At 43.1% G+C, this 23889-nt stretch overlaps 1 protein-coding gene across 3 annotated transcripts in view; it reads right to left on the reverse strand.

Moving 5' to 3' along the window:
* Window positions 1–23889, reverse strand: part of KCNQ1 (potassium voltage-gated channel subfamily Q member 1) — a 316467-nt gene that overhangs the window by 6069 nt on the left and 286509 nt on the right. Inside the window, exon 17 of one of the 3 annotated variants that reach the window (XM_030451198.1) lies at window positions 7419–7509. The exons of the other annotated variants lie outside the window; for them this stretch is intronic. Coding sequence (XP_030307058.1) covers window positions 7456–7509 — 54 coding nt within the window. The 3' untranslated portion in view covers window positions 7419–7455. The remainder of the gene's footprint in view (window positions 1–7418; window positions 7510–23889) is intronic. 3 annotated transcript variants of the gene reach the window in all.

The raw sequence follows: 23889 nt of genomic DNA on the forward strand, positions 1-23889 counted from the left end.
CAATTCTGGTATTATTAAAAACAATTCTTTTGTCATGTACATGATTCTTCAAAAATCATGGAAGGAGTCTTCCTTCCATTCACAGTACCCCAAAATCTCAGATTTTTGCAGATCCCCTTATCAAAACTTCTTAGTTCACTGTGTGGCCACGGGTTGGGCAGCATCCTCCCTGGGGGTTTTATCCCCATCACTGAGGTGTTTATAGGGGAATGGAATCTGCATGAAGGAAGATTTGGTCTCCAGACTGTCTGTGCTTTCTCTTGAGACTTGGCCAAAGAAAGGAGCATGCTTGGGGTGTCTGGGGGAAGGAGAGAGGGAGTGAAGCCAGAGAGAAAACACTTTACTGCACTCTAAGTTTACTCATTGCTAAAAAAACACAAGAGCTGAGCTTCTGAGCAGCAAAATTAAGGGGGTTTCAGGGCTGCATGTGACAAATCACCTTCTAGACAGTGAAAATATTATATGAATATTAACCACTTTCTAAACTGATAAATAAAATTGGTAACTTTGAGATGAGAAGCATCTTTGGACAGAAAGACATTTGCTGCACACCCTGTCCTAAAATCAGCTCTTTTTCATAACATCATCAGTGCCAATCTTTGCTTTGCTTTGTGATGCTGAGTCTGGCTTGGTTTGGTTTTCAGTAAACTGAGACTGCTGCTGGTGTCATCTTACTCTGTATTTTTTAGTAAAATATTTCTCCTACACTTTTAAAAAGTGTAAAACCTTTTTTTTATGGCTTAAATGGCTGTTGATAATTCACTATTACTCAGGGTGCACTGCTTGTGCTTTTAACAGGGTTTCCTTTTAACAGGGTTTCCTAGTTACAACTAGGAAAAAGCTTTTGAGTTGTTGAGTCAGGGGCAGAGCTCAGAAATCACCAGGATTTATAAGCCAGTTGCTGGCTAAGATTCTCCAGAAATTACCTTGATATCAGAGTGAATTGCTGCTGAAAAGTTCTTGACTTGGCATAGGAAATTGCTAATGCACCATAGAGTTTTGTCACACATCTTTTTTAATTATGCTGGGAGCAACACAAACAGATAACACACCAGCATATGGCCATTTGCTTACTGACTTGAGGCATTTTAAAGTAATTTTTGTTTGTTTGAAGAGTTCTGTTCTGATTGTGCAGCACGAGCTCGAGGGCACCAGAAAATGGGAGAAATGACAAGGCTGCTTTGTGCATCCTGTCTTTCTCTTAGAACTGAGAAAGCAATTTTGATAAGCAAGTAACTATAGTGCAGGGCATTATTTTTCCTTTCCAGATGTCATTTTCCCTGAGGAAAATCATCTTTTTTTAAAAGCTTCCTCGAAGTTTTGGGAAGCATGATGTCTCTGGTTAACTCTCTGCTCAGCTCCATTTCTTTCATTTGGATTTTCAAGCTTTTTTGAGGAGTGTAGATTGCAAGCATAATGCCATTTTTCAGATTAAATGTCTCCCTTGAATTGGAAACCAACAACAGTAAGAGACATGCTCTGACAGGTCAAAACCTGAAAAGCCACTTTAGTAATGTGTGATTAAATAAATAATATAATACACAGCATTTATGTCACCAACCACAGAGTACTGGCAGAATGCTTTTGAAACTGCCTCTTTCATGATACTGCACTTTTCCCCAAATGAAAATTAAGCTTTGTCCTTAAGGAACAGTAGTAGTTGAAGATGTTATGCAATAAAAGAGGAACCTTCACAATATCTCTTAATATTTCCAGCCCCTTGCACACAACTCATGTATGTAATCCTTATGGAAATAAATGCTGCAGATTAGAAGCAGGCAAAGCTTCAGGTGGAAGAATCATAGAATCATAGAATTGGCTAGGTTGGAAGGGACCTCAGAGATCATCAAGTCCAACCCTTGATCCTCTACCACTGCAGTTCCCAGCCCATGGCACTCAGTGCCACATCCAGGCTCTTTGGAAATATCTCCAGACACGGAGAATCCACTACTTCCCTGGGCAGCCCATTCCAATGCCTGATCACCCTCTCCAGAAAGAAATTCTTTCTCATCTCCAACCTAAACCTCCCCTGGCACAACTTGAGACCCTGCCCTCTTGTCTTGCTGAGAGTTGCCTGGGAAAAGAGCCCAACCCCCCCCTGGCTCCAACCTCCTTTCAGGGAGTTGTAGAGAGTGATGAGGTCTCCCCTGAGCCTCCTCTTCTCCAGCCTCAACACCCCCAGCTCCCTCAGCCTCTCCTCAGAGGATCTGTGCTCGAGTCCCTTCACCAGCCCAGTTGCCTCCTTTGGACCTGCTCCAGGACCTCAATCTCCTTCCTGAGCTGAGGGGCCCAGAACTGGACACAGGACTCAAGCTGTGGCCTCCCCAGAGCTGAGCACAGGGGAAGAATCCCTTCCCTGGACCTGCTGGCCACGCTGTTCCTGAGCCAGGCCAGGATGCCATTGGCCTTCTTGGCCACCTGGGCACACTGCTGGCTCATGTTCAGCTTCCTGGCAATCCAGACTCCCAGGTCCCTTTCTGCCACTCTGTGCCCAGCCTGGAGCTCCCCATGGGGTTGTTGTGGCCAAAGTGCAGGACCCGGCACTTGGCCGTGTTGAACCTCATCCCATTGGGATCATCCCAACTCTCCAGTCTGTCCAGGTCCCTCTGCAGAGCCCTCCTGCCTTCGAGTTGGTCCACACTTCCTCCCAGCTTAGTGTCATCTGCAAATTTGCTGATGATGGACTCAATCCCCTCATCTAAATCATCTATAAAGATATTGAACAGCACTGGGCCCAACACTGATCCCTGGGGGACACCACTAGTGACCGGCCGCCATTTTGATGCAGCCCCGTTCAGCACCACTCTCTGGGCCCGGCCCTCCAGCCAGTTCCTAACCCAGCACAGGGTGCTCCTGTCCAAGCTGTGGGCTGACAGCTTTTTCAGGAGGATGCTGTGGGAGACGGTGTCAAAGGCCTTGCTGAAGTCCAGATAGACCACATCCACAGCCTTCCCCTCATCCACCAGTCGTGTCACCTGATCATAAAAGGAGATCAGGTTGGTCAGGCATGACCTGCCCTTCCTAACCCCGTGCTGGCTGGGTCTAATCCCTTGCCCATCCTGCAACTATTAAATAAGACCTAGAAAGAAACAAGCAGCACGAACAGGTTGAGAGCAACTCATTTAAGGTCTTAAAATTTATGAGAAAGAAATACAAATAAAAACCATTCAAACATACAAGTTGATTTTGTTTTTTAAATGTCACCTTCATAAAATTAGCTGGACTGAAGGAAGGTAAAATGAATATATACATCTCCTAACAGGGAGTCCATAACACACTGGTAAAGGGACAAATTAAGTTATAGGAGAAAGCTTCTTGGGCAGTGCTTGTTTTAAGAGTGGAGAAGATTCAGAAAGGCCTGAGAGTAAAAAAAGTTGAAAAAGGCTGACCCAAAATGTTGCTAACCAAGAGAGGAATGAGGATAATGATGGATGTGGCTGGAGGAGATGGCAAGAAGAGACTGGATACAGCTGCTCCTCTAGGAGAGAAAATGGTGGCCTTGCTTCAGTGCTTTTATTATTACTCTTAACACCTTCTCACAAAAACATTAAACTTATTTAAAACACCCAAACTGTTGGAAATCAGCTTTTCTGGAGAATTTTTCTGTAGGTGGAGCTTTGGTCCACAAGCCCCTCACTTCCCAAGCTCCCAGCCCTGACTGCATGCCCAGATGTGTCCCTTGCTCACAGATCTCTCTGGCATCCAGAGGGCTACAGCCAAGCAATTAAAATCTGTGGTTGACTCTTGTAGATAAATGAGACAAGGCTTAAAACACATGGAAATATTCAAGTTAGGACAGTGTCCAAAACCTACAATCTTTGGCCCAGCTCTGCCTCAGGATAAAGCTTTTTTGTTTTGTTTTGTTTTCCTTTTAAGTTTTGGGATTTTTATTTTTTTTTTAATTTTTATTTTTGCCCGGAAATATTACAAAGGTCAGATATTTATTTTTTAACTCTTTCCTTTAAACTAACAGAATATCAATAGATGGACAAATGAGCTTGGAATGCTTCTCTCTCCTTGCATGAAGCCAGGAAAGTGAAGTTTAGAGTCTTGCACTTTTATCAGAACCTAATGAAGATCAAATCCCCCTATCCTATTGACTGGATACTCTGGATTTTTCAAGAATTTACTTCTCTTCATTTACCACAGCCCCATCTTCAGGAAATGAGCTCTCTTTGACCAGACACAACTGTTTTCCATTTCCATTTAAAAACAAGACACAAATCAGCAAGAAAAGAGGGATTCTTTCCTTACAGGTGAATCAATGACACCAGAAGGATGAGAAGTTTATGTATCCACAAAAATCACTGGACAACCAGCACCATCCAGCACTTTTATCCCAAGCAGTTTCCCAAATTGTGTTTACATTGCAATTTTAGCCTTATGGAGGAGGCCAAATGGGCCTGAGATAACAAGAGATATAAGGGAAGTACTGATCAAAGAAACCAGGAAGAAAAAGCTCCTTCTCTTTATGCAATAGTTTGGATATAACTATAGAATAACATCTTCAAAGAAGGAGCTCTAACAAAAACTAAATCTGCTCCCCTGTCCTGGGCAGACCTTGCTATGGCTCTTTTTTTTTATTTTTATTTTTAAAAAGAAAGTTGGAAAACCAATTGCTTCCTCCTTCTCAATCACATTTGTGTGCAGCAGAATATTCCTACATTGGGTCCTTCTGGTCGAGCACCCCTGTCCCTCTCTGCAGAAGAAAGATTCTCCTGTTCCACTAACAGGCACTTGGGTTTCAGCTGCTTTGGTTCCACAGATGTGAAGAAACCTCCCTGGGGTACTTGCCTCTGGGGGACTCTTTCTGCTGGTTTAACCATGGCAGGCCAAGCTCTGAATATCACTCCATATTTCTCTTGTCAGAAGTTTGGCTGTCAAACAACAGCTTTCTCCCAGATTCCTCTTTCCAGTGTGGAACAGTGGAATATTTACAGCACTTCAGGGTTAAAAAAGAAGTCGAGACCCACCTACCATAAAGACACAGCCCAAACCCTTCTCCACAACAACATAATCCCCAAACCAACTTCCCCCAACCACAGTCACCAATTAAAGAAAACAAAAGTTTCACTAATCTTGACCTCTCTCCAAAGGGGAATGTTTTGCTTCTTGAATCCTTGGCTCTGGCTCTCGTATGATACTGGGACTATGAGTAATAACCTCTTGCTGGAGTACTGCTGATAATTCCACCACTGAGGAGCTGCTCTCATTCTGTAGCATGCACTTCAATTGGCAAGATTTTATTAAAAAAAACCCAAAAACCCCAAAAAAACAAAACCTAAACACTCATAATCCCCAGTGTTAGAAATATTTTTCATCTTTAACTGTTGCCTGACACTTTTTCCTCCCTCCTCAAACTGTTATTTTTCAGATGCCTGCTACGAAATGATTCCCTTCTCCCTCCCTTTCTCTCCAACACTTTTCCTAATTCAAAACAGATTTGAAACTGCTCTTTTCAGAGCAAATATGCCATGCCTCACAGCCTGTTAGTTCAGCATCACTTCTGCTAGGTTTCACACTTCACCCAAATGAGGCATCCATCCTGCTTTTCCAAGGAAATAAAGCCAGATGAGATGCACTGGGTTTTCTGGGTGGGTTTTCTGGTTGGAATAGGATGTGAGACACATCCACAGGTGATGGATCTGATCTTATGCATGGCAGGAGTAGGCCTGGCCACCACTCTCTGCTTTTTCCTTAAAAATGTTAAAAAATAGGATGAATTCAATTGGTTTTTTCAATAAAAGATCTTTGCTTAGTTACTTTTTTTTTTTTTCATCCATAATCTTGTAATTTTTTAATGACTTGAGAGTCACCGTATGGGCAAAAAAGGGTTTAAACTCCTTTGTACCAAAAATGAGCTTAAAAAAAAATTAATAAGCATATGATGACTTCTGCAGCAATCAAAAATAGAAGGGGAAAAGGAGTGGGGGAGAGAAGCAATTACCAGAGCAAGTTTGGAGATTCCCTGAGGGCTGCTGGTAATTAAACCAACAGCAACATGAATCCCTGTTTGATGTGGTCTTGAATTTGTTTTCAAAAGAAAAAAGAAAAATCTCTAAAAAGCTTCTTTCAAGAGAAATTTTTAGAGAACCAGCTCAGCATGAGTAATTAGACCAGAAATACTTTGATAAATATTATCATGGAGAAGTCACTTATGGGCTGGGGCATTTGAGGGGTAGAAATCCTAAGGTGATAAATAAGGTGGCAAGTTTTGAACACCCAAAACCAGGGCTGGATTCTTGTATGCTTGAGTCTGCTCTTCAGAAAGGAGGTGGCCTCTTGTTTGGCCATTGCACTGAGCTTTCCAAAGACCCAAAACTTCAGTGAGAAAGCTCAGTGGAATGAAAGAAAAACCACGGACAATTCCTAAGGCACTTTTCATTCCCAGGGGCTGCCCAGAGATCAGAGGTGAAATTTATTGGTGATAAAAAGTCTACAAGCCCACTCTGCTCCCCCAGCCTTTCCAACATAGAATCATAGAATCATAGAATCATAGAATCATAGAATCATAGAATCATAGAATCATAGAATTAGCCGGGTTGGAAGGGACCTCAGAGATCATCTAGTCCAACCCTTGACCCACCGGAGCAGTTGCTAGACCATGGCACTGAGTGCCACATCCAGTCTTTTTTTAAATGTCTCCAGGGACGGAGAATCTACCACCTCACCGGGCAGTCCATTCCATAGCCTGATCACCCTCTCCGTGAAGAAATTCTTTCTAATATCTAACCTAAACCTCCCCTGGCACAACTTAAGACTGTGTCCTCTTGTCTTGTTGAAGGTCGTCTGTGAAAAGAGTCCAGTTCCCACCTCGCTACAGCCTCCTTTCAGGGAGTTGTAGACAGCAATGAGGTCTCCCCTGAGCCTCCTCTTCTTCAGGCTGAACAGCCCCAGCTCTCTCAGCCTCTCCTCATAGGGCCTGTGCTCGAGTTCCTTCACCAGCCTGGTTGCCCTCCTTTGGACCTGTTCCAGGACCTCTACATCCTTCTTAAACTGAGGGGCCAGCCCTTCCCTTCTGCTGAGATCATATCCTTGGAAAATTCTCCTTCAGAAGACTGGAAAAAGGAAAAATGCTTTCATTTTGGAATGGTTTGAAATGTAAGCACCTGCAAAACCCCTGAAATCCAGAGATGATGCAGGTGCTCTGCCCTCTCAGGTTGCCTCTGGCACCCAAAAACTGCATTTTGTTCATTTACTGATGGCTCCAAACAGTGGAGGCAGATTCCACTTTTGCCACTGGAGGCAATCACAAGGCAGCAAATAACCAGTGAGGGAACTAGAAAGCAATTTATTTACCAGTAGAAACCCATGTTTAAAAGGAAAATAAACTCTGGGCTCTCATGGCATTATTCATAAAGGCAACCTAAGTAGCTCTTACAGATACCAGCAACAAAACTAGAAAAAAGGCAACCCACTGGTAATGGAGAAGGGTTTTCAGTCAAGTTTCATGGGTCATACAAAGTCACTGCCATGCCTGCAAGAGCTCAAGAGCTCTGCCAGTTGAATCTGGGGGGAAATGAAGTGATTATTTTATCATGTATGATTATTTACTTTTTAATTTTTTTTCCTTAAATACAACTTTTTGCCTTTAAGCCAATTTCCTAACACTTGAGGTCTTAAACCTCCTAACCATGAGGTCTTGACTCATTTTGAAAACTAAGAGACAAGTAATTTGGCTACTCCTCATAACAAGTTCTGCATGGGTTAACTTTGCAAACTGGTTCCATTGCAGGTTTCCCTCTGGTTTTGAGTCAGTTGAAATATCAGGGCTCTTCTCCAGAACATCTTAAGCTTTAGTAACTTCAAAAGTAAACAAATGTTTCTGATCAAATGATGTGTATGAAAAATCTAATGGCTGACAAAGATATAAAAAAATTCTTAGTGCTTTTCTTTGTCAGTAGCTTCTTCTAGGAATACAGTCAGGCTGGGCATTTATTTGGACTGGTAAACTGTGCCTCAAAAAGGGGATCTCTTGACAGTGAAAGCACAGTGGTGGAACTAAAAGTCTTCCAGTCCTTCCCAGCTGATTAATCACCATGACAGGTTTGGAGACTGAAAGATCTGGCCAGCTCCAGATGTTAAATGTGTGTCCTCCTTCTGATTCATGAGCAGCAGCCTGGATTGTTCATTCTCAAGATAATGATGGCCATGACTGTTCAAAACAAAAAGGATTTGGGCTTTGTAATTTTATCCTCTGCTAGAGGAGGCTTCCACACAAGATAACACAGCACATGGAGTCTAGACATGATGAAACACTAGAAGATCCTTCAGGCAGAGGTGGTGACTGCCTTACACAGAAAGCTTTGTGATGTTTCCCTCTCCCCAGAGCATCTTCAGTGGCTGCAGGTGATGGGGAACATCCAAAGGATGTAATCTAAAGCATGGTGCTCCAGAAGAACCAAGTTTTGGGCATCAGTGAGGAAGGACTTCACTGACAGAGAGGGGACTTCACTGACAGACTCTGGGAAGAGAACCCCATCCACCAGTGGAGAAAACTAAGTCAGTGTTGAAATTAATTGACCTCTAATCACTGCAACTGCAAAAGAAAAACCAAAAAGGTGCCAGGCAGCATGTACTAAGGGCTTCACAGACTGAAATGCTAAGATTCAGAATTAATTAAGAGATTTCCATTCATTTCCATGGATGGCTCTCTGTGATTTGGCTAGCAATTTCAGCTCTGATGCATCTGCTCTGAAATATGAAAGGAGTTTAATTCAATCTCAAGAATCACAGCTCCTTTTGGACACAGATTGCTCCTTTTTACTTTATAGTACCTGCATTGTTCATCCATTTACTCAAACACAAGTCTTTTAAAATCAAGAATTAATCTTCTCAAATTACAGAAAAACTTTAAGATAGATGCTGAACAACACTTCATAACTGGGAATAACAGAGATGATAAAACCCCCCAGTGCTTCTGCTTTCATTTTTGACCTCCAAGCCTCAAAATGCTTTGAGATATCCCAGTCCTCAGGCTGAGGAATGGGAAACAACAGAAGGTGAAGTGGCTTGCCTCAAGTCCTGAGCCAGGAACAGCACCCACATGGCCTGAAAACCTCACAGCAACCACAGCAATGCATCTTTCTAGATGGGACATGGACTCTTGTGATGTTGCAAGTGTCTGACACTGCCTTTTAAAGTCTAATTTGGAGAGAGGGCAGAGGAGGTCTGGTTGCTCTTCCTCCTCTCTGGCTCAGTACTTGCAGCATGAGTGTGGAGGTGAGAAGACACCAGCTCTGATAGGCATTATTTACATAAAAATCCTACTGACTGAAAACCTAATAAATCCACAGGCTCCAGATGATGTGCAGACATACAGACACATTATCACAAGCATCACTTCATCTTGATTCTCTCTTTTTTTTCCTTGCCTGCTGTGGCCCAGCAGAGCACCCAGTACAACAGCAAAATAAGCCTCTGGCTACAGAAGTTTCTTTAAATCACAGTGGTTCTCCAACATACAACTGACACATCACTCTCATTTCCCAGGGAAACATTTCTATGTGGCTATTTCCAACTTTTCCAAACCTTTTTGCAGCTCAGGGCTGCCAGGTGCTCACCACATCCCTGGCCCTCTGAGTGCCCTCAGCACCCAAGGAGCTTTTCAGGGAGGAAGATCCAGGCATGTGGGAAGAAGTCAGTATTTATGTCAGTATATAGCCTGTAACTTTCTGCAACAGGGATTGCACAAGAGGTCAAAACGAGGTTTCTCTCCTGATGGATTGTAACCCCAGGCTATTTATAATTCTACACTTAATTTAGAGCTTGTATATCCATGCTGCACAAAGCAGCTTGGATTGTGCAGAAAATGACACCAACTCAAGCTTTGCAGCCAGGCCCAGATCCTAAAAATGCTTTTGTTAGTACAGTGAACACCTGTACTAACTGTGCACTTCCCTCACTTGGGGGTCATTGCTCATGGCAAAGGTTTGAAGGCAGCCAGCTCAGGGACAGACATCATTACACTGCCAGAAAAGTCATTCTGATGCTCCAAATCTAGGCAACCCTGAAATAAACTCATTTTCTAAAGTCTCTGAAGGTGAAAGTCTGTAATACCCCATTGCAGGGCACAAGGAGAGAGTCCACAATGTTTAAACGAAGAGAGAACATTAATCAGAATAAAGAAAATTAATCAGACACTGTTGAAACCTGAAGTTTGGCACAATTTTTAGCTGCTTCTGACTGCCATGGAAAAAATCTGCCATGTAAACAACACTTTAATAACCTCTTGTTGTACAGTAATGCCTGACCCAGCAAGACTTGTAAGGTCTGGAGGTAAAACCCAGCAGCAGATTTCTCACTGGCAAATCACAGGATGCAAAATTCCTTCAAGAAGGTTCTTCCTTCAATTAAATACATCCCCAAGGTTTCATCTTGTCCCCAGCAGAAAAGTAACACCATTTCTACCAAAGGAAGGAGCAGGGATGGTATGGACAGGGCTCTTTCCAGCTGCTCTGCCCCACAGCACCAGAAAAAGGGGCTTGGGAGGAGAATTTGTTCAGTAGCATCAAGCACCAGGAGCAAGGGCACAAAAGCAATGGGATCCATTCAGCATTTTCACAACTGCCTCCTGTGACAATGCTAAAAAGGTTTGCAAGGATGCAAAAAACCGTCCCCCATAGCATTCTCCTGAAAAAGCTGTCAGCCCACAGCTTGGACAGGAGCACCCTGTGCTGGGTTAGGAACTGGCTGGAGGGCCGGGCCCAGAGAGTGGTGCTGAATGGGGCTGCATCAAAATGGCGGCTGTGGTGTCCCCCAGGGATCAGTGTTGGGCCCAGTTCTGTTTAATATCTTTAGTGATGATTTAGATGAGGGGATTGAGTCCATCATCAGCATATTCGCAGATGACACTAAGCTGGGGGGAGTGTGGATCAGCTGGAAGGCAGGAGGGCTCTGCAGAGGGACCTGGACAGACTGGAGAGTTGGGATGATCCCAATGGGATGAGGTTCAACATGGCCAAGTGCCGGGTCCTGCACTTTGGCCACAACAACCCCATGCAGCGCTACAGGCTGGGGACAGAGTGGCAGAAAGGGACCTGGGAGTCTGCATCGACAAGAAACTGAACATGAGCCAGCAGTGTGCCCAGGTGGCCAAGAAGGCCAATGGCATCCTGGGCTGGCTCAGGAACAGCGTGGCCAGCAGGTCCAGGGAGGTGATTCTTCCCCTGTACTCAGCGCTGGTGAGGCCACACCTCAAGTACTGTGTCCAGTTCTGGGCCCCTCAGTTTAAGAAGGATGTAGAGGTCCTGGAACAGGTCCAAAGGAGGGCAACCAGGCTGGTGAAGGGACTCGAGCACAGGCCCTATGAGGAGAGGCTGAGAGAGCTGGGGCTGTTCAGCCTGAAGAAGAGGAGGCTCAGGGAGACCTCATTGCTGTCTACAACTCCCTGAAAGGAGGCTGTAGCGAGGTGGGAACTGGACTCTTTTCACAGACGACCTTCAACAAGACAAGAGGACACAGTCTTAAGTTGTGCCAGGGGAGGTTTAGGTTAGATATTAGAAAGAATTTCTTCACAGAGAGGGTGATCAGGCTATGGAATGGACTGCCCGGTGAGGTGGTAGATTCTCCGTCCCTGGAGACATTTAAAAAAAGACTGGATGTGGCACTCAGTGCCATGGTCTAGCAACTGCTCCGGTGGGTCAAGGGTTGGACTAGATGATCTCTGAGGTCCCTTCCAACCCGGCTAATTCTATGATTCTATTATTCTATGAAATAGCCAAATACACAGATTTTTCATAAGGTGCCTAGGGATTCTAGAAATCAAGCTAAAGGCAATGGATCGATTCATTTTCTACCAAGTCATCCCCCAACTCTTTAATCTGTACTTCATGGGGTAGTTTCCAGGCACACAGTATAAATTTTCAGAGAGATGTAGGTGCAATTTTTTTCCTACCATTTGTGTGGCCCTTTTCAGTCAGATTCATTTGGGAACAGGAGAAAAAAAAAAATCCTTTGGGCTCTGTGTACCCCCTGAACCTCTGTCTCTACCTCTACTGTGACTCAGAAAAGGGACCTGTTTTGTAACACCTCCTAAATGTCCAATACTCCCAATTTGTTTCTCTTTCACCCCAGAGTAGAAGTAAATGTCTTGATGTCAATGGGATGAGGGATATAGAAATGGCCTGAAAAACCAGATGACTGTAAGGATTCAGAAAAGGACACTCCAAAGCTTGTCCATAGGCACACAACACATCCCCTATAGTAACAGTAAATAGCCCATCACTGCAAAGAAGGCACATGAGCAACTGGTGCACTGCTTAAAGCACCTCTTTCTTCTGTGCACTGTTTTTATTTTTAAAAAAGCAACCTTGTGATGCAAGGCAACCACATCTTCATCCTTCTGTTACACACGTTTTCTGAAACTTCACAACTTCACAGAAAACATACTAGAAAAAAATCCCAATCAACCAAGCAGCCAAACAAACCAACAAAAACCCCACCTAAACAGCAAACACTGAACCTGGCAGGTCCTAATCAGAAACACTGTAATTCTGGAAAAGAAACTGCAAGGATTTTAGTTCACCCTGTAAAAGCAGTGGTCACCAAAAGGTTAGCTGAAGTGTAATTTAAAGAAATGGGTTTGCATTGTTTTCAGATCAAACAACCCTGGAGCCATGTGCAGAAGTCCTGAGCTGTGGGACAGTGATGAGTTTGTGAAGCAGGACTGGAAATTCCCTGTGCTGGGAATGTGGGAGCCATCAGGAGCTCACAGGCTTGAGTCAGCACTTACCAAGCCCCAGCCACACAGTGCAGCCTCCAAAATGCCATTTATCATTTCCTGAGAGAACAGTTTCTTGGCAAACCTCCTTTAAAAACAGTTTTTTTTTTTCCAAAACAACCCACCATTCCAGCAGGCTATGAATACCACTACAATTTGCTCTATTTTTCATATCAAGCAGACGATGGGCTCTGGTTTTCAGCTAATTAAAGAAACCTTCTTTTCAGAGTTTCAAACATTGTTTGCAGCAGGGTAGATCCTGCCAGCTCAAACACACACCAAACCATCTGGAGATGGTGAAAAAAAAAAAAAAAAAAAAAAGATAAAATAAAAAAAAAAATCTACCACCCCCCTGCCCCCCTGCCCTGGTTTGAATTTGCAAACTGCAGTTTACATAAAGCCAAATTTGGTCACCCTGTCAAACTGCTCACTTTTTTCTCTGATGGAAAATAGATGTCTTGGGCTCAACTTTATTTCATACTCCCAAATGTGTAATGGTTCAGAGCTGTCTGTTGGAACTAGAACTCCAGATGGGATTATTATTATTATTGTTGTTGTTGTTATTATTACTACTATTTTGGTATTACTTCTATTGTAGTTATAGTATAGTAATAGTTCTATATTTTTATCTCTAGTTATAGATAAAAAGTCTCTCAAAGACTTTTATTTGTGGCAATGGGTGGAAAATAAAAATCCATCCAATTACTAGAGGTGAAAATTTCCCATTAAACTCTTGTGTTGCTCAGTTTTGGTGATCCAAGAAACCACTCTAGTACTCTAATAGTATTACTACTATTATTACTACTACTACACACTAAGAGCACTGAGATCAGAGCCCTGATGGGCTCTGAGTTGTGCACACAGAGAGGAACAGCCCCTGCCTTGAAAAATGCATGAGCTAAAGAGATGAAATACATTAAAAAAAAAAAAAAAAAAAGAAGGGGTGGGACAAAGCTCATATTTTCATTCCTGTTTTATACATATGGAACTGAGATATGGTGGGATTAAATGTCTTGCCTGTGCTCACACAAAAAATATCTGGGCCAAAAGCTAGGCATTGTACCAAAGTTTTCCAGTTCAAATCAACTTCATCTTCCTTCATTAACCCTCTGCTTACCAACTAAAAGCCTCTACTAAATTTATTTTTATTAAGCAGAGAAATTCAGGGTTTGGGTCTATGGGACTTAAGCAAGAGGAGGGAAAATCATCCCTCAGTCTCTCGTGAGAAGTTCTGTTCACACAGCAATGGTTACTTGTGGCTTTGCTTCTTCAAGCTTTAGAAAAAGCAAACTTGGGAAATAAAGTCCCAGGTTTTGATTTCCTGTTTGGTGAAGGAAGTCTGGATTCTGCTGCTTCTCTGCAGAGCCCTCTGTGTGAGCAGCCCCAGAAACAACAAATTGTGCCATGCTTCAGGAAAAAAGTAAAGAAACATTTAGGGGGGTTCTCTAAATATCTGACCTGCAGTTCTCACATTCTTACTGACAAAGGATAAAAAGAGGGTTTCTAATGAGCCTCCTTTTTTTTTTTTTCCCCCCCAAAAGGCCAGTTTTTGCCAGCTGTATCTTAAATAAGGCATTTAGGACTCCTGACTTTTTGAACAACATCCCCTCTCCCAGCAAACATTGACCTTTTCTCAGTCCCTCCTTGCCACTAGCTTGTCCTCCTGAGATGCTGCCACAAATGCCAGCTCTCTGGCAAAGTGGTTTGGAGGAGGGCTCTGAAGAGCTGCCTGGCACCAGGGCTCTCACTTTGAAAATAATTGACAAAAACTGCAGAGTTTCCTCTTCCTAAGAGCAGCTCAAACTAACTCCTGCCAGCAGGAATCCCCTGAGAGGCAAATTTTTGGGTCTTTTTGGTTTTCCCCCCCATACAGAAGTGCCACTGGTGATGCTGCAAAGCAAGAGGACTGCAGAAAACCTGGACAGTGGTCCCAGAAGGTTGGAAATCCTCTTTTCCATCTCTTTGCCCAAGGTGCAGGTTGTGTTTTGGGATCCCTGGGTGAAAAGATGAGAGGAGGGGTGTCCTCTAAAGCCAGCCAGACCTTTGGCATTTACTTTAAAAGGAGCAGCAGCACAGTTGAAAAGAATTATTTTTATCAACAAGATATTTACTTTAGGATTAGACCCGGGAACATTCAGGTCAGGGCTGGCCCTGGGGGGACTTCAATCTGAGCAGTCATTTAGTGTCAGTGCTGGCCAACTTCTTCAAGTTTTGATAAAAAAGTCTCTCCAAGCCTTTTACTTGTGGAAAAGGATGGAAAAATATAAATCCATCCAATTACCAGAGGTGAAAATTTCCCATTAAGCTCTTGTGTTGCTCAGTTTTGGTGATCCAAGAAACCATCTTTATCCTCTAGTCCAATTTGTTCAGCCAGCCTTCTACACCCTGATCTGATTACCAGGGAAAATACAGAGGGAAAAGAAATCAGTGAGAGCTGTTCATGTGTTTTTATGAGATGTGGGTCAAAAAATCTTGATTGTCCCTTGAGGACTGTCTCAAATTTGGGTTTACCAAGAAGATCCCTGCTCAAGAGGAAAGGCAACAGGGCTGTGAGCTCCATGGGATGAGCTCCATGATGCAGCTGGAAGTACCAAGGGAGACCCAAAACCACACCTGATGAGACCAAGGGACCACCAGAAACACTGTGGAGAGGGAATTTAAGAGAGATAAGGAAGATGCTGAGGATCAGTGTGTGAAAGATCCAGTTTCACAAGGCAACTCTGGAAACCAGGGGGGATACTGCCCTTTAATGAAGCCTTGCTTGGGGACTCCAGCAGGTTCTGTCCAATTCCCAGGAATGCCTGCACCTTGAGTTGTGTTCAAGGAGTTTATCAGGGTAAGAGTTATTTCCAGGGATGTGCCTGCTGATGGGCTGAAATGTTTTCTTAATGAACCCTTTACCTCTGCTTCCAACCAGACTCCTGTACCAGGCAGGGGATGCTGTTCTGCCATCCACTGAGATCTCCCTCTTTGGCTATAGATGTTTCTAGAGAATATTTTTAATCCTGTTTTCTAGACAGGGTCTCTGTGCAACTGTGACACTGTTTCTGATATGAATGATTCTCCTCACCACCAACCTCCTCCCTTCCCCCCCCAGAATAAAAACCCTGGTTGAAAACCAAAACAAATAGTAGATTTTTATCAGATAGAATTCGTTAATAATACTTTCCCTGAAATAGTTCCCAGGCCTTTTTTTAATGCTCAAATAAAGGCCCAAACATTTACAGCCAGCACTCGAAGCCAACTAATAATTTATTTGAGCCAGACTGGAAAGCTCAAGAGGGATTTTGAATGAAAAATCGAGTGAATAAACTGATAGCCAAATACTGCTTTGGAGTTCTGCCACTGCAACACACAGGATGCAAGGAGCTTTTCTGGTGGCCAAGGCATATACTGAAAAATAATTGATCAGATGATAGTTAAATCCTGTCAATCTAAAGCAGAAAAGATAATGTCTGTGAGCCCTTGTGTTTCCTAACTTCAGTGGCACATAGAGGAGTGGGTGTTAAACTCCTACTGCTTTAATTTTTATACTTTTTAAAAAGATATTTATCCATTTGACAATAAGAAAAGCAAAATTCTGCTTTCAGAACTTCATGGGAAAATGACTGCATGAAGAATTCCCAAAGATATTACTGAGTGTTACAGAATCAGCACGTACAGACCAGGATTAAATCTTGTAGCATTAGATCATAAGGAACAGATCTTTTTAAGATCACTTCAGAACTTTGAACATTTTGCTCCAAGGTAGCTAAAACCAAATGCAAAATGCAAAATAAATGTATGTCAAGAAGAATTTTGGGTCATGTAAAGAAACCATCTTTTCACCTTTGCATTTTGTTTTAAATAACCTTAAATTCATTATTTGCAGCATCATAAACTTAAGACCATACAATGGTCAGTCTGTAATTGAAAAGATTTCTCTCTTCTTCCTTTTCTTTTGTCTTAGATATTTTTACCCTGTTTTGTAGCTGAAAGGAAAATGAATTCATGTAAGAGCAGCAACATGAAAAAAAAGTCTGTACAATTTATTGCACAGTAGTTTGTTTCCAATATTGCAATGGATTGGAGTTTTGAGCACCCTGTGGCTTTGGCTGGGCTGGGAGGACTGGTTTAGCCTTGATTTGAACCTGCTGTTTACAACACACTCTAAGCCCTTTCCATACAGCAGTTTTTTAGCAAGGTCTGTGTGAAAAAGAAACCTCACTGCTAAGCAAACCCAGGACAAAACAAAATATTTCTTTTTACAATTACTTTTGAGGACACAATGGGAGAATTTACCTTCTGAGAAAATGTACATTTGACTCTGGAAAGATAATCCTGCTGCTTTTTTTTTTTTGCTTGTTTTTTGGCATGCATTTACCATCCAGAAGATGTGAGACATGTCAGCCTGTGATGCCCAAACTGCTGTGGTCTTTGCAGCTTTACTGCCCTGAGCTCCTGGTAGCCCTATTCTGCCCTATTCTGCCCTATTGACCACTCTGGGGATATTCTGTGCATATGAGTGGTTTTAATTGATTGTTTCACCTCCTGAACTCCTTGGAGATCTGGGAATTACTTTCAAGGACTAAACAAACCACTGGAATCATCTCTGGAACTTATCTCAACCTCTGGAGACTCCACCATTGAGCTAAACACGCCAGAAAGCCTGGACTTGTATTTCAGCACTTCTGTTTCTAACTACAACCCAGAATCAGAGAGGAAAATTACCAGGAAAAACAACTTCTAGCTAGAAACAATTCAAAGATAATTTAGCCATGCCAAAGTGTCTAGCATTTCATGTATCCCAACTGCCCCTTCACTGGGGACACTTAAGCCCTGGCCAAGATTTATGGAGATGAACAGCTGAGAGCACTGAGAATATTCCTCATCCACTTCAACAGCATTTCTCAGAATTCAGAGAGATGAGCACCTTGGTCAGGCCTAGGCTGTGAAGTACACTCCATCCCAGAGCTGAAAAAACACCCTGAAGCAGAAAGATGGTGTCAGAAATACAACCTTAGAGTGTGGACCGATGAGATTTGGCCTGGGAGGATCTTGAGTGGTTTGTTTTAGGGAGAGATCTCTGAAGTATGCAAAGAATTTAACCACTGCTCCCATGCTTTCACTTGTATTTTTCACCCTCAGCTGTGCATGCTTTTTGCTGTTGCCACAGCTCCCAAAATCCACCATTCTGACTGCCATGGACATAAATGCATTTTGCCTGCTGACAACTAGTCCAGCAGACACCCACCAGCCACAGGAGGGGCAATGGAAAATAGATTTCCAGTTGCAAGAGTGGAGCTGAGCTTCCCAAACAGGAATGAACTGGGAACAAACTTCTGAACTTTGGGAAAGTTTCAATCTGCCTTTTCTCAACTCGCAGCACTCTGCCTCAATCCTCAGCTCAGTGGCTTGCTGCAGTTTGGGGAGACAGGGAATAATATTTTTATTATTCCCATTCTACAGATGGTTGGGCTGAAGCACTGCAAGGTTTATTGACTTACTCAGAGTTGCTCAGCAGGCTTGAATGGAAGCAGAACCCCAGCTGGCCTGATTCCCACTCCCCAGCTTTTAGCTGCTGCACTGGATTTACTCCTTTTAACATCTGATTATTCTACTGCTCTAATCAGCTCTCCATTTTATACCCAGATTATTTCTTTAAGTTACATTAAACCCTTTTTTTTAACCGTACCCAAACAAAACTGTAGACATTTTTTTTTCCAGCAATGAGGAGAAATGAAGCTTCTTTTGTTTAAATGCAAACATGCCCAGAGTCAGGGAGAGGATCCAGCCACTGAGAAATTAATTCACTCATTTCGTTTTCGTCTTCACAACAGGCATTAAATGAAGAGCAGAAATGAATCCTTAGCATCATCCCTGGTTTTACTGCAAAACTAATAAACCATCCCATTTTACATGCTTGTTACTGCATACTTTTGTTGGCTTTATCACCTCTCCCAGCACCAGTGACTGAACAACAAACACAGCACAGTAATGTTTCCCCTGTATGACTCCCTTGCTTCAGCAAATATGAAAAAGCTGGACCTTGGCTGAGGTCGTTATATAACAGCAGGAACACTGCTGAAGCATCTTCCAAAAGTGAGTTATTTATCTGGCCAGGGAGCTTGCTTTTTTTTTTTTTTTTCTTTTTTTTCCCCCCTCCTTTCTGTCTGTCTTTCTGCACGCGCTCATGAACCTGACCCAACTTGTTTCCAGAAGAGCCTCTGTGGTTGTTGTTGCCAGACAATGCCTGCAATCATTTTTCTCCAGCACTACATCCAAACTCGGGGGGGGTGGGGGGAGGAGGGAGAGGGGGAAGGAAGAGAGAAAAGCTCTTTTGTTTGGAAGTGTGAAGAGCTCTGTTGAAACACGTCTCTTCGGGGAAGTTTTAAGTTGCAGAATTGATAAGAAAAAAAAAACCCAAACCCCCACAACATAATCATTTCCTTCTGCTTGCTCTATCTACTCTCCTCTGCTCCAGGTGCCCTTTAGAAATGAGAAAACTCCAGAAGAAAAGACCCTCCCATACCTCAGTGCAGATGAATCTATTCACTACTCGCATCTTTTTTTTTTAGGTTTTCCAACGTTTCGCAAAAATCTTGTCCCTTGGATTCTCCCCCACACCACCAAGAGGCACTTCCCAAAAGGGCTTCTGTCTTCACATTAAATTGATGGAGTGTCCCAATGCATCTGACAAGCTCTCTGGACCAGGCTGAAGTGTTCACAACTGATGGGCTGGGGGCTTCCAGAGGGAAGGGCCAGTGCTTATTTGGAGGCTGCTTTCCATCCAGAGTCTGAATTTATAAGCTGGGGAAACTGCATTTGGCAGGAACCAGCCCAGAGAAATCTTAATAGAAAAAAAATAATGATTTCTCTATGGCTTAGCCATAAAACCATGGGGTTTTCTGGAGTCAGAGAGAGCCAGCTTGCTGTTGCTTCAACTTGGGTCACAGAACTGAAGGAGAAGCATCACGCATAAAAAAAAACAAAACAGGGAGTGGGTTTGAAAAGCAGAATGTAGGGAGTGATGGAGCATCCAAGAGGTCAAAGCTTTTGATTGTAAGGAGAGCAGGCAAAGGAGCCAAAATGTTCTTTCCTCACTAATTAATTAAATAAATAACACTGCTGCCAAAAAGTTGCCAACCACATTCAGACTGAAGCCTAACGTGTTCACACTGGATCAGCCTAGGAACGCAGCAGTTCCTGTCCATTCCTGTTTACAGATGTCTTTTTTTTCTTTTTTTTATTTTAATAAAAAAGTACCTTTGCTTTGGAAAGACTTTTCTGGTGTCTGACTACTGTAATCCATAATAAATCAGCCTGCTTAATCTTTTTATGAAAGATGAACCAAATAGATTGGGTTTTGTTCAAGTTCTAGAAAAGAGCTGGACCCAATCCTTTCATGACAAGCCTTGAATCTGTTCAGACTCTACTTTAGCCATTTTTTAGAAAAAAAAGTACACACCTAAGATCCAAAGCACCCACACTGCTAATCTGGATCCTGCTATGCTAGTTTAAACCTAATTTGCTTTATTTAAGGATGATTTTTTAGACTGGGTTTCTTTTCTCTTTAAGAAGAAACAATGGGGATGAACAATCAGAGGAAAACCTACAATTAAGCACAGGGAAATGGCATCTCCTGGTTTAAATGGATGTGCACCCAATAATAAGCAGAAGATGTTTATGCAGTGAGAATCACCATATTACCAAGTCTCTGCCAGGCTGTGGATTATCTCGCTGTTACTCCTTCAGAATATCTATCCTTCAGAAAATATCCTTGAGAACAGCAGGATGGTTTGTTTCCTTCTCACCACTTCTCAAGGTTTGTAAACCTTCTCACCTTTGGGATGCTTGTCTGAACCTAGGACTGACCTGAGTATTCCTCCCTGACAACCTTAACACCTGCAGGAGCTTGGGGTCTCCGTGGGGTTTTCCCTGTTTCAGGTGTGAGGAGCAGAGCTCATGCTCAGCTGGACCCAGGACACATAGTTCTGGACTGAGAAATGCTGATAAAATGCAGGAGAGAGGTTTGGATTGACTGGAGTCTCTCTCCAGCACAGCCAAACCTGCCTGCACTCATTTAGAAAAGCAAAATACTGAGATTTTCCCTCCTCTCCACCTCAAGGACAGAGTTTTGCCTTTCTACTTGGTTAAAACCAGGGATGAAGAAGTCTTCAACTTCCCTCGTGGGTTAGGGAGGGAAATATGCCTAGAGGATACTGCTTTTACCAATCCTAACCAAATTAATTAGTTATTTCTTTGGAGTAGAAACTTCAGGAGAAAGAGATAGGGGTTCATGTAAAGGAAAGGATCTACCACATTATGAAGAACCTTGATATATTTCTCCTTTACGAAGTACCTCAGTCCTTTCTCCACAAGTGCAGATTGTGATGATAACATGATCAAATGATAAAGCAGTGATCCCAAGCTACCTTCTGCCCTCCACAGAAGTTTCCTGCTCCAAAAGCCCTCCTGAGAGGTTCATCAGCTGCCAGAGAATTTTGAATTGAACAGACTCCTATTTAATCATGGCATAGGACAAAACCATCAGAAAATGCAGAGAGAAGCGACTGACACAGGCACAGATTCCTGAGGCTTATATACTGCATAAAAGCCTAAAAACCCACTTCTGCATTCACACCAAACACTTCCTTTGACATCCTTGCAATGTTATGCTGATGCCACTTTGTAAGCCAGTGCTTGGAGACTGTCAGTTTTTGCATTAAGTAAAGACAACAGCAGGAAACAACACTGGAAGTTCCCTGCTCACATAGCCAATGGCTTGGCTTTCTGAAGGGAGTTATTCAGATCAGTGAGAGCCTCCAGCTCATCCTTTCTTGCATCCCTACAGAAGGCAGGGACCTCCTACAAGCCTGAGCCAGCTGTTCCTTCCACTTGCCTGACAGTGAATTTATTCTTCCTTTTATCAAAAAACCCCTAATTCAGAGGGTCTGATGCAGCTTCTAGCAAACTCAATGGCAATTGAATAATGTCCTTTAAATCCTTAGAGGAAAAGGGAATTACCTGAAACTACAAACTAAGGGAGGAGAGACAAGGTAGCAGGGGCATGCAGCAGTGTGCATAATTTCTAAAGGACACAGAGGCAAGTTCAGAAATTGTTCTGGTTCCACATGACAGCTCAAACCAAAGGTAGATTTACTTTCATCTTAGTTAAAAGACACAGAGGAAAATCCCTTCTCAATCAGAAGTGAGTAATTACAAGATGCTTGCAGGGACAAACATTTTCCACTTCAAATCCTTTTTAAAACGTTCATTTCCCAAGTGTGAAGTCTGTGTGTCAATGTCTAAAGTAGCCCTCAGTTGAGCTCAGTTTCCTATGAATGCCATGAGCTCCAGTCTTGTTGGGAATTAGCAACTCTCTTTCCAACACCAGGAAACCCTGGAGAAGCTTAAAAAGCCACCAAAAAAGTGCTGTGCAGAGATTTGGTATCAATTTACTGGAAGACACCCAAGGACTGGAAGAGTATAGGTATATGTCCCAGTATAGGTTGGGGGCTGACCTGCTGGAGAGCAGTGTAGGTGAAAGAGACCTGGGGGTCCTGGTAGACAAGAGGATGACCATGAGCCAGCAATGTGCCCTTGTGGCCAAGAAGGCCAATGGCATCCTGGGGTGCATTAGAAAGGGTGTGGTTAGTAGGTCAAGAGAGGTTCTCCTCCCCCTCTATTCTGCATTGGTGAGGCCGCACCTGGAGTATTGTGTCCAGTTCTGGGCCCCTCAGTTCAAGAAGGACAGGGAAGTGCTTGAAAGAGTCCAGCGCAGAGCTACTAAGATGATTAAGGGAGTGGAACATCTCCCTTATGAGGAAAGGCTGAGGGAGCTGGGTCTCTTTAGTCTGGAGAAAAGGAGACTGAGGGGTGACCTCATCAATGTGTTCAAATATGTAAGGGGTGAGTGTCAGGGAGATGGAGTTAGGCTCTTCTCAGTGGTGACCAGTGATAGGACAAGGGGTAATGGGTGTAAATTGGAGCACAGGAGGTTCAAGTTGAATATTCGAAAACATTTTTTTCCTGTAAGGGTGACAGAGCCCTGGAACAGGCTGCCCAGGGGGGTCGTGGAGTCTCCTTCACTGGAGACATTCAAAACCCGCCTGGACACGTTCCTATGCGAAGTGCTCTAGGTGGCCCTGCTCTGGCAGGGGGGGTTGGACTAGATGATCTTTCGAGGTCCCTTCCAACCCCAAGGATTCTATGATTCTATAATTCTATGAAGAGCCCTTCCCATACTCACACTGTATGTCTGAACAGCAACAACCACCACGATGATTTTTATTCTATATTTATTATCACTGTTCCAGGAAAGAGTCATTTGATCAGGACTTCAGGTCTCCTAAACTCCATACTTAAGAAAAGAGAACAAGGGGAAAGAGAGTTTCTGCCTCGTATGTCTTCTCTTTCAAGTGTCATCCGGTGCCAAGTAGATGGAGGACTAGAAGGCAAAGGTTTTATAGAAGGATCTAAAAAAGCAGAAGACCTTTAAATTATTTGTGGAGACCAACTCCTACACATCTACAGATATGAGATGAAGCACATAAATGGGTTTTTCCTGATGACCTAGGAAGTGGGGGATGGAAAGTGGTGTGAGCAATCAACCCAACTTGTGTCAGAGAGGAAGGAGATGGATCAGGAAAAGCCTTGAAATGTCCTCTAAGTGCCATGTGCTCAGTGTGATGGTGACAGAGTGAGAAGGCTGCAAAGAGAAGGATGAAACATCAAAGCTGGCACTGGGAAAACAGCAACAGAGAATTTATATCGTCAGAGAAAATATTGTTGCTCTATCTGAAATTCAGATGGCAGCAGCCTAAAGGTCAATCTGAACCAACAAGAATAATTCCTGTGGTATGACCTAACTGGAAACAAAATCCTAGAGATTTTAGGCTGAATTTTGATTTCGGGTAAACCTCTATTTCCAGTGAATTGGTGTTACTGGAGCTTACACCAGGTAAATACCTATGTCCTCACAAGTCAACCAAACCAAACCATTTTATAAAATGCACCAAGTTTTTGAAGAAATTCCATTGTCTTGCTTGGAAAGGGAAAGTTGAGCATTCTATTAACATCTCTGAAGAAAAGCCACGTGGGTTTCTATGTTGTTACTCAGTTTTCCAGTACTAAGTTCTGTCCTCTAAAAGCCTACTCTTTAAAGATCACAAATTCTGGCATCCCAT

This window comes from Calypte anna, chromosome 5, assembly GCF_003957555.1.
Source record: "Calypte anna isolate BGI_N300 chromosome 5, bCalAnn1_v1.p, whole genome shotgun sequence".
NCBI classification, from domain to species: Eukaryota; Metazoa; Chordata; class Aves; order Apodiformes; family Trochilidae; genus Calypte; species Calypte anna.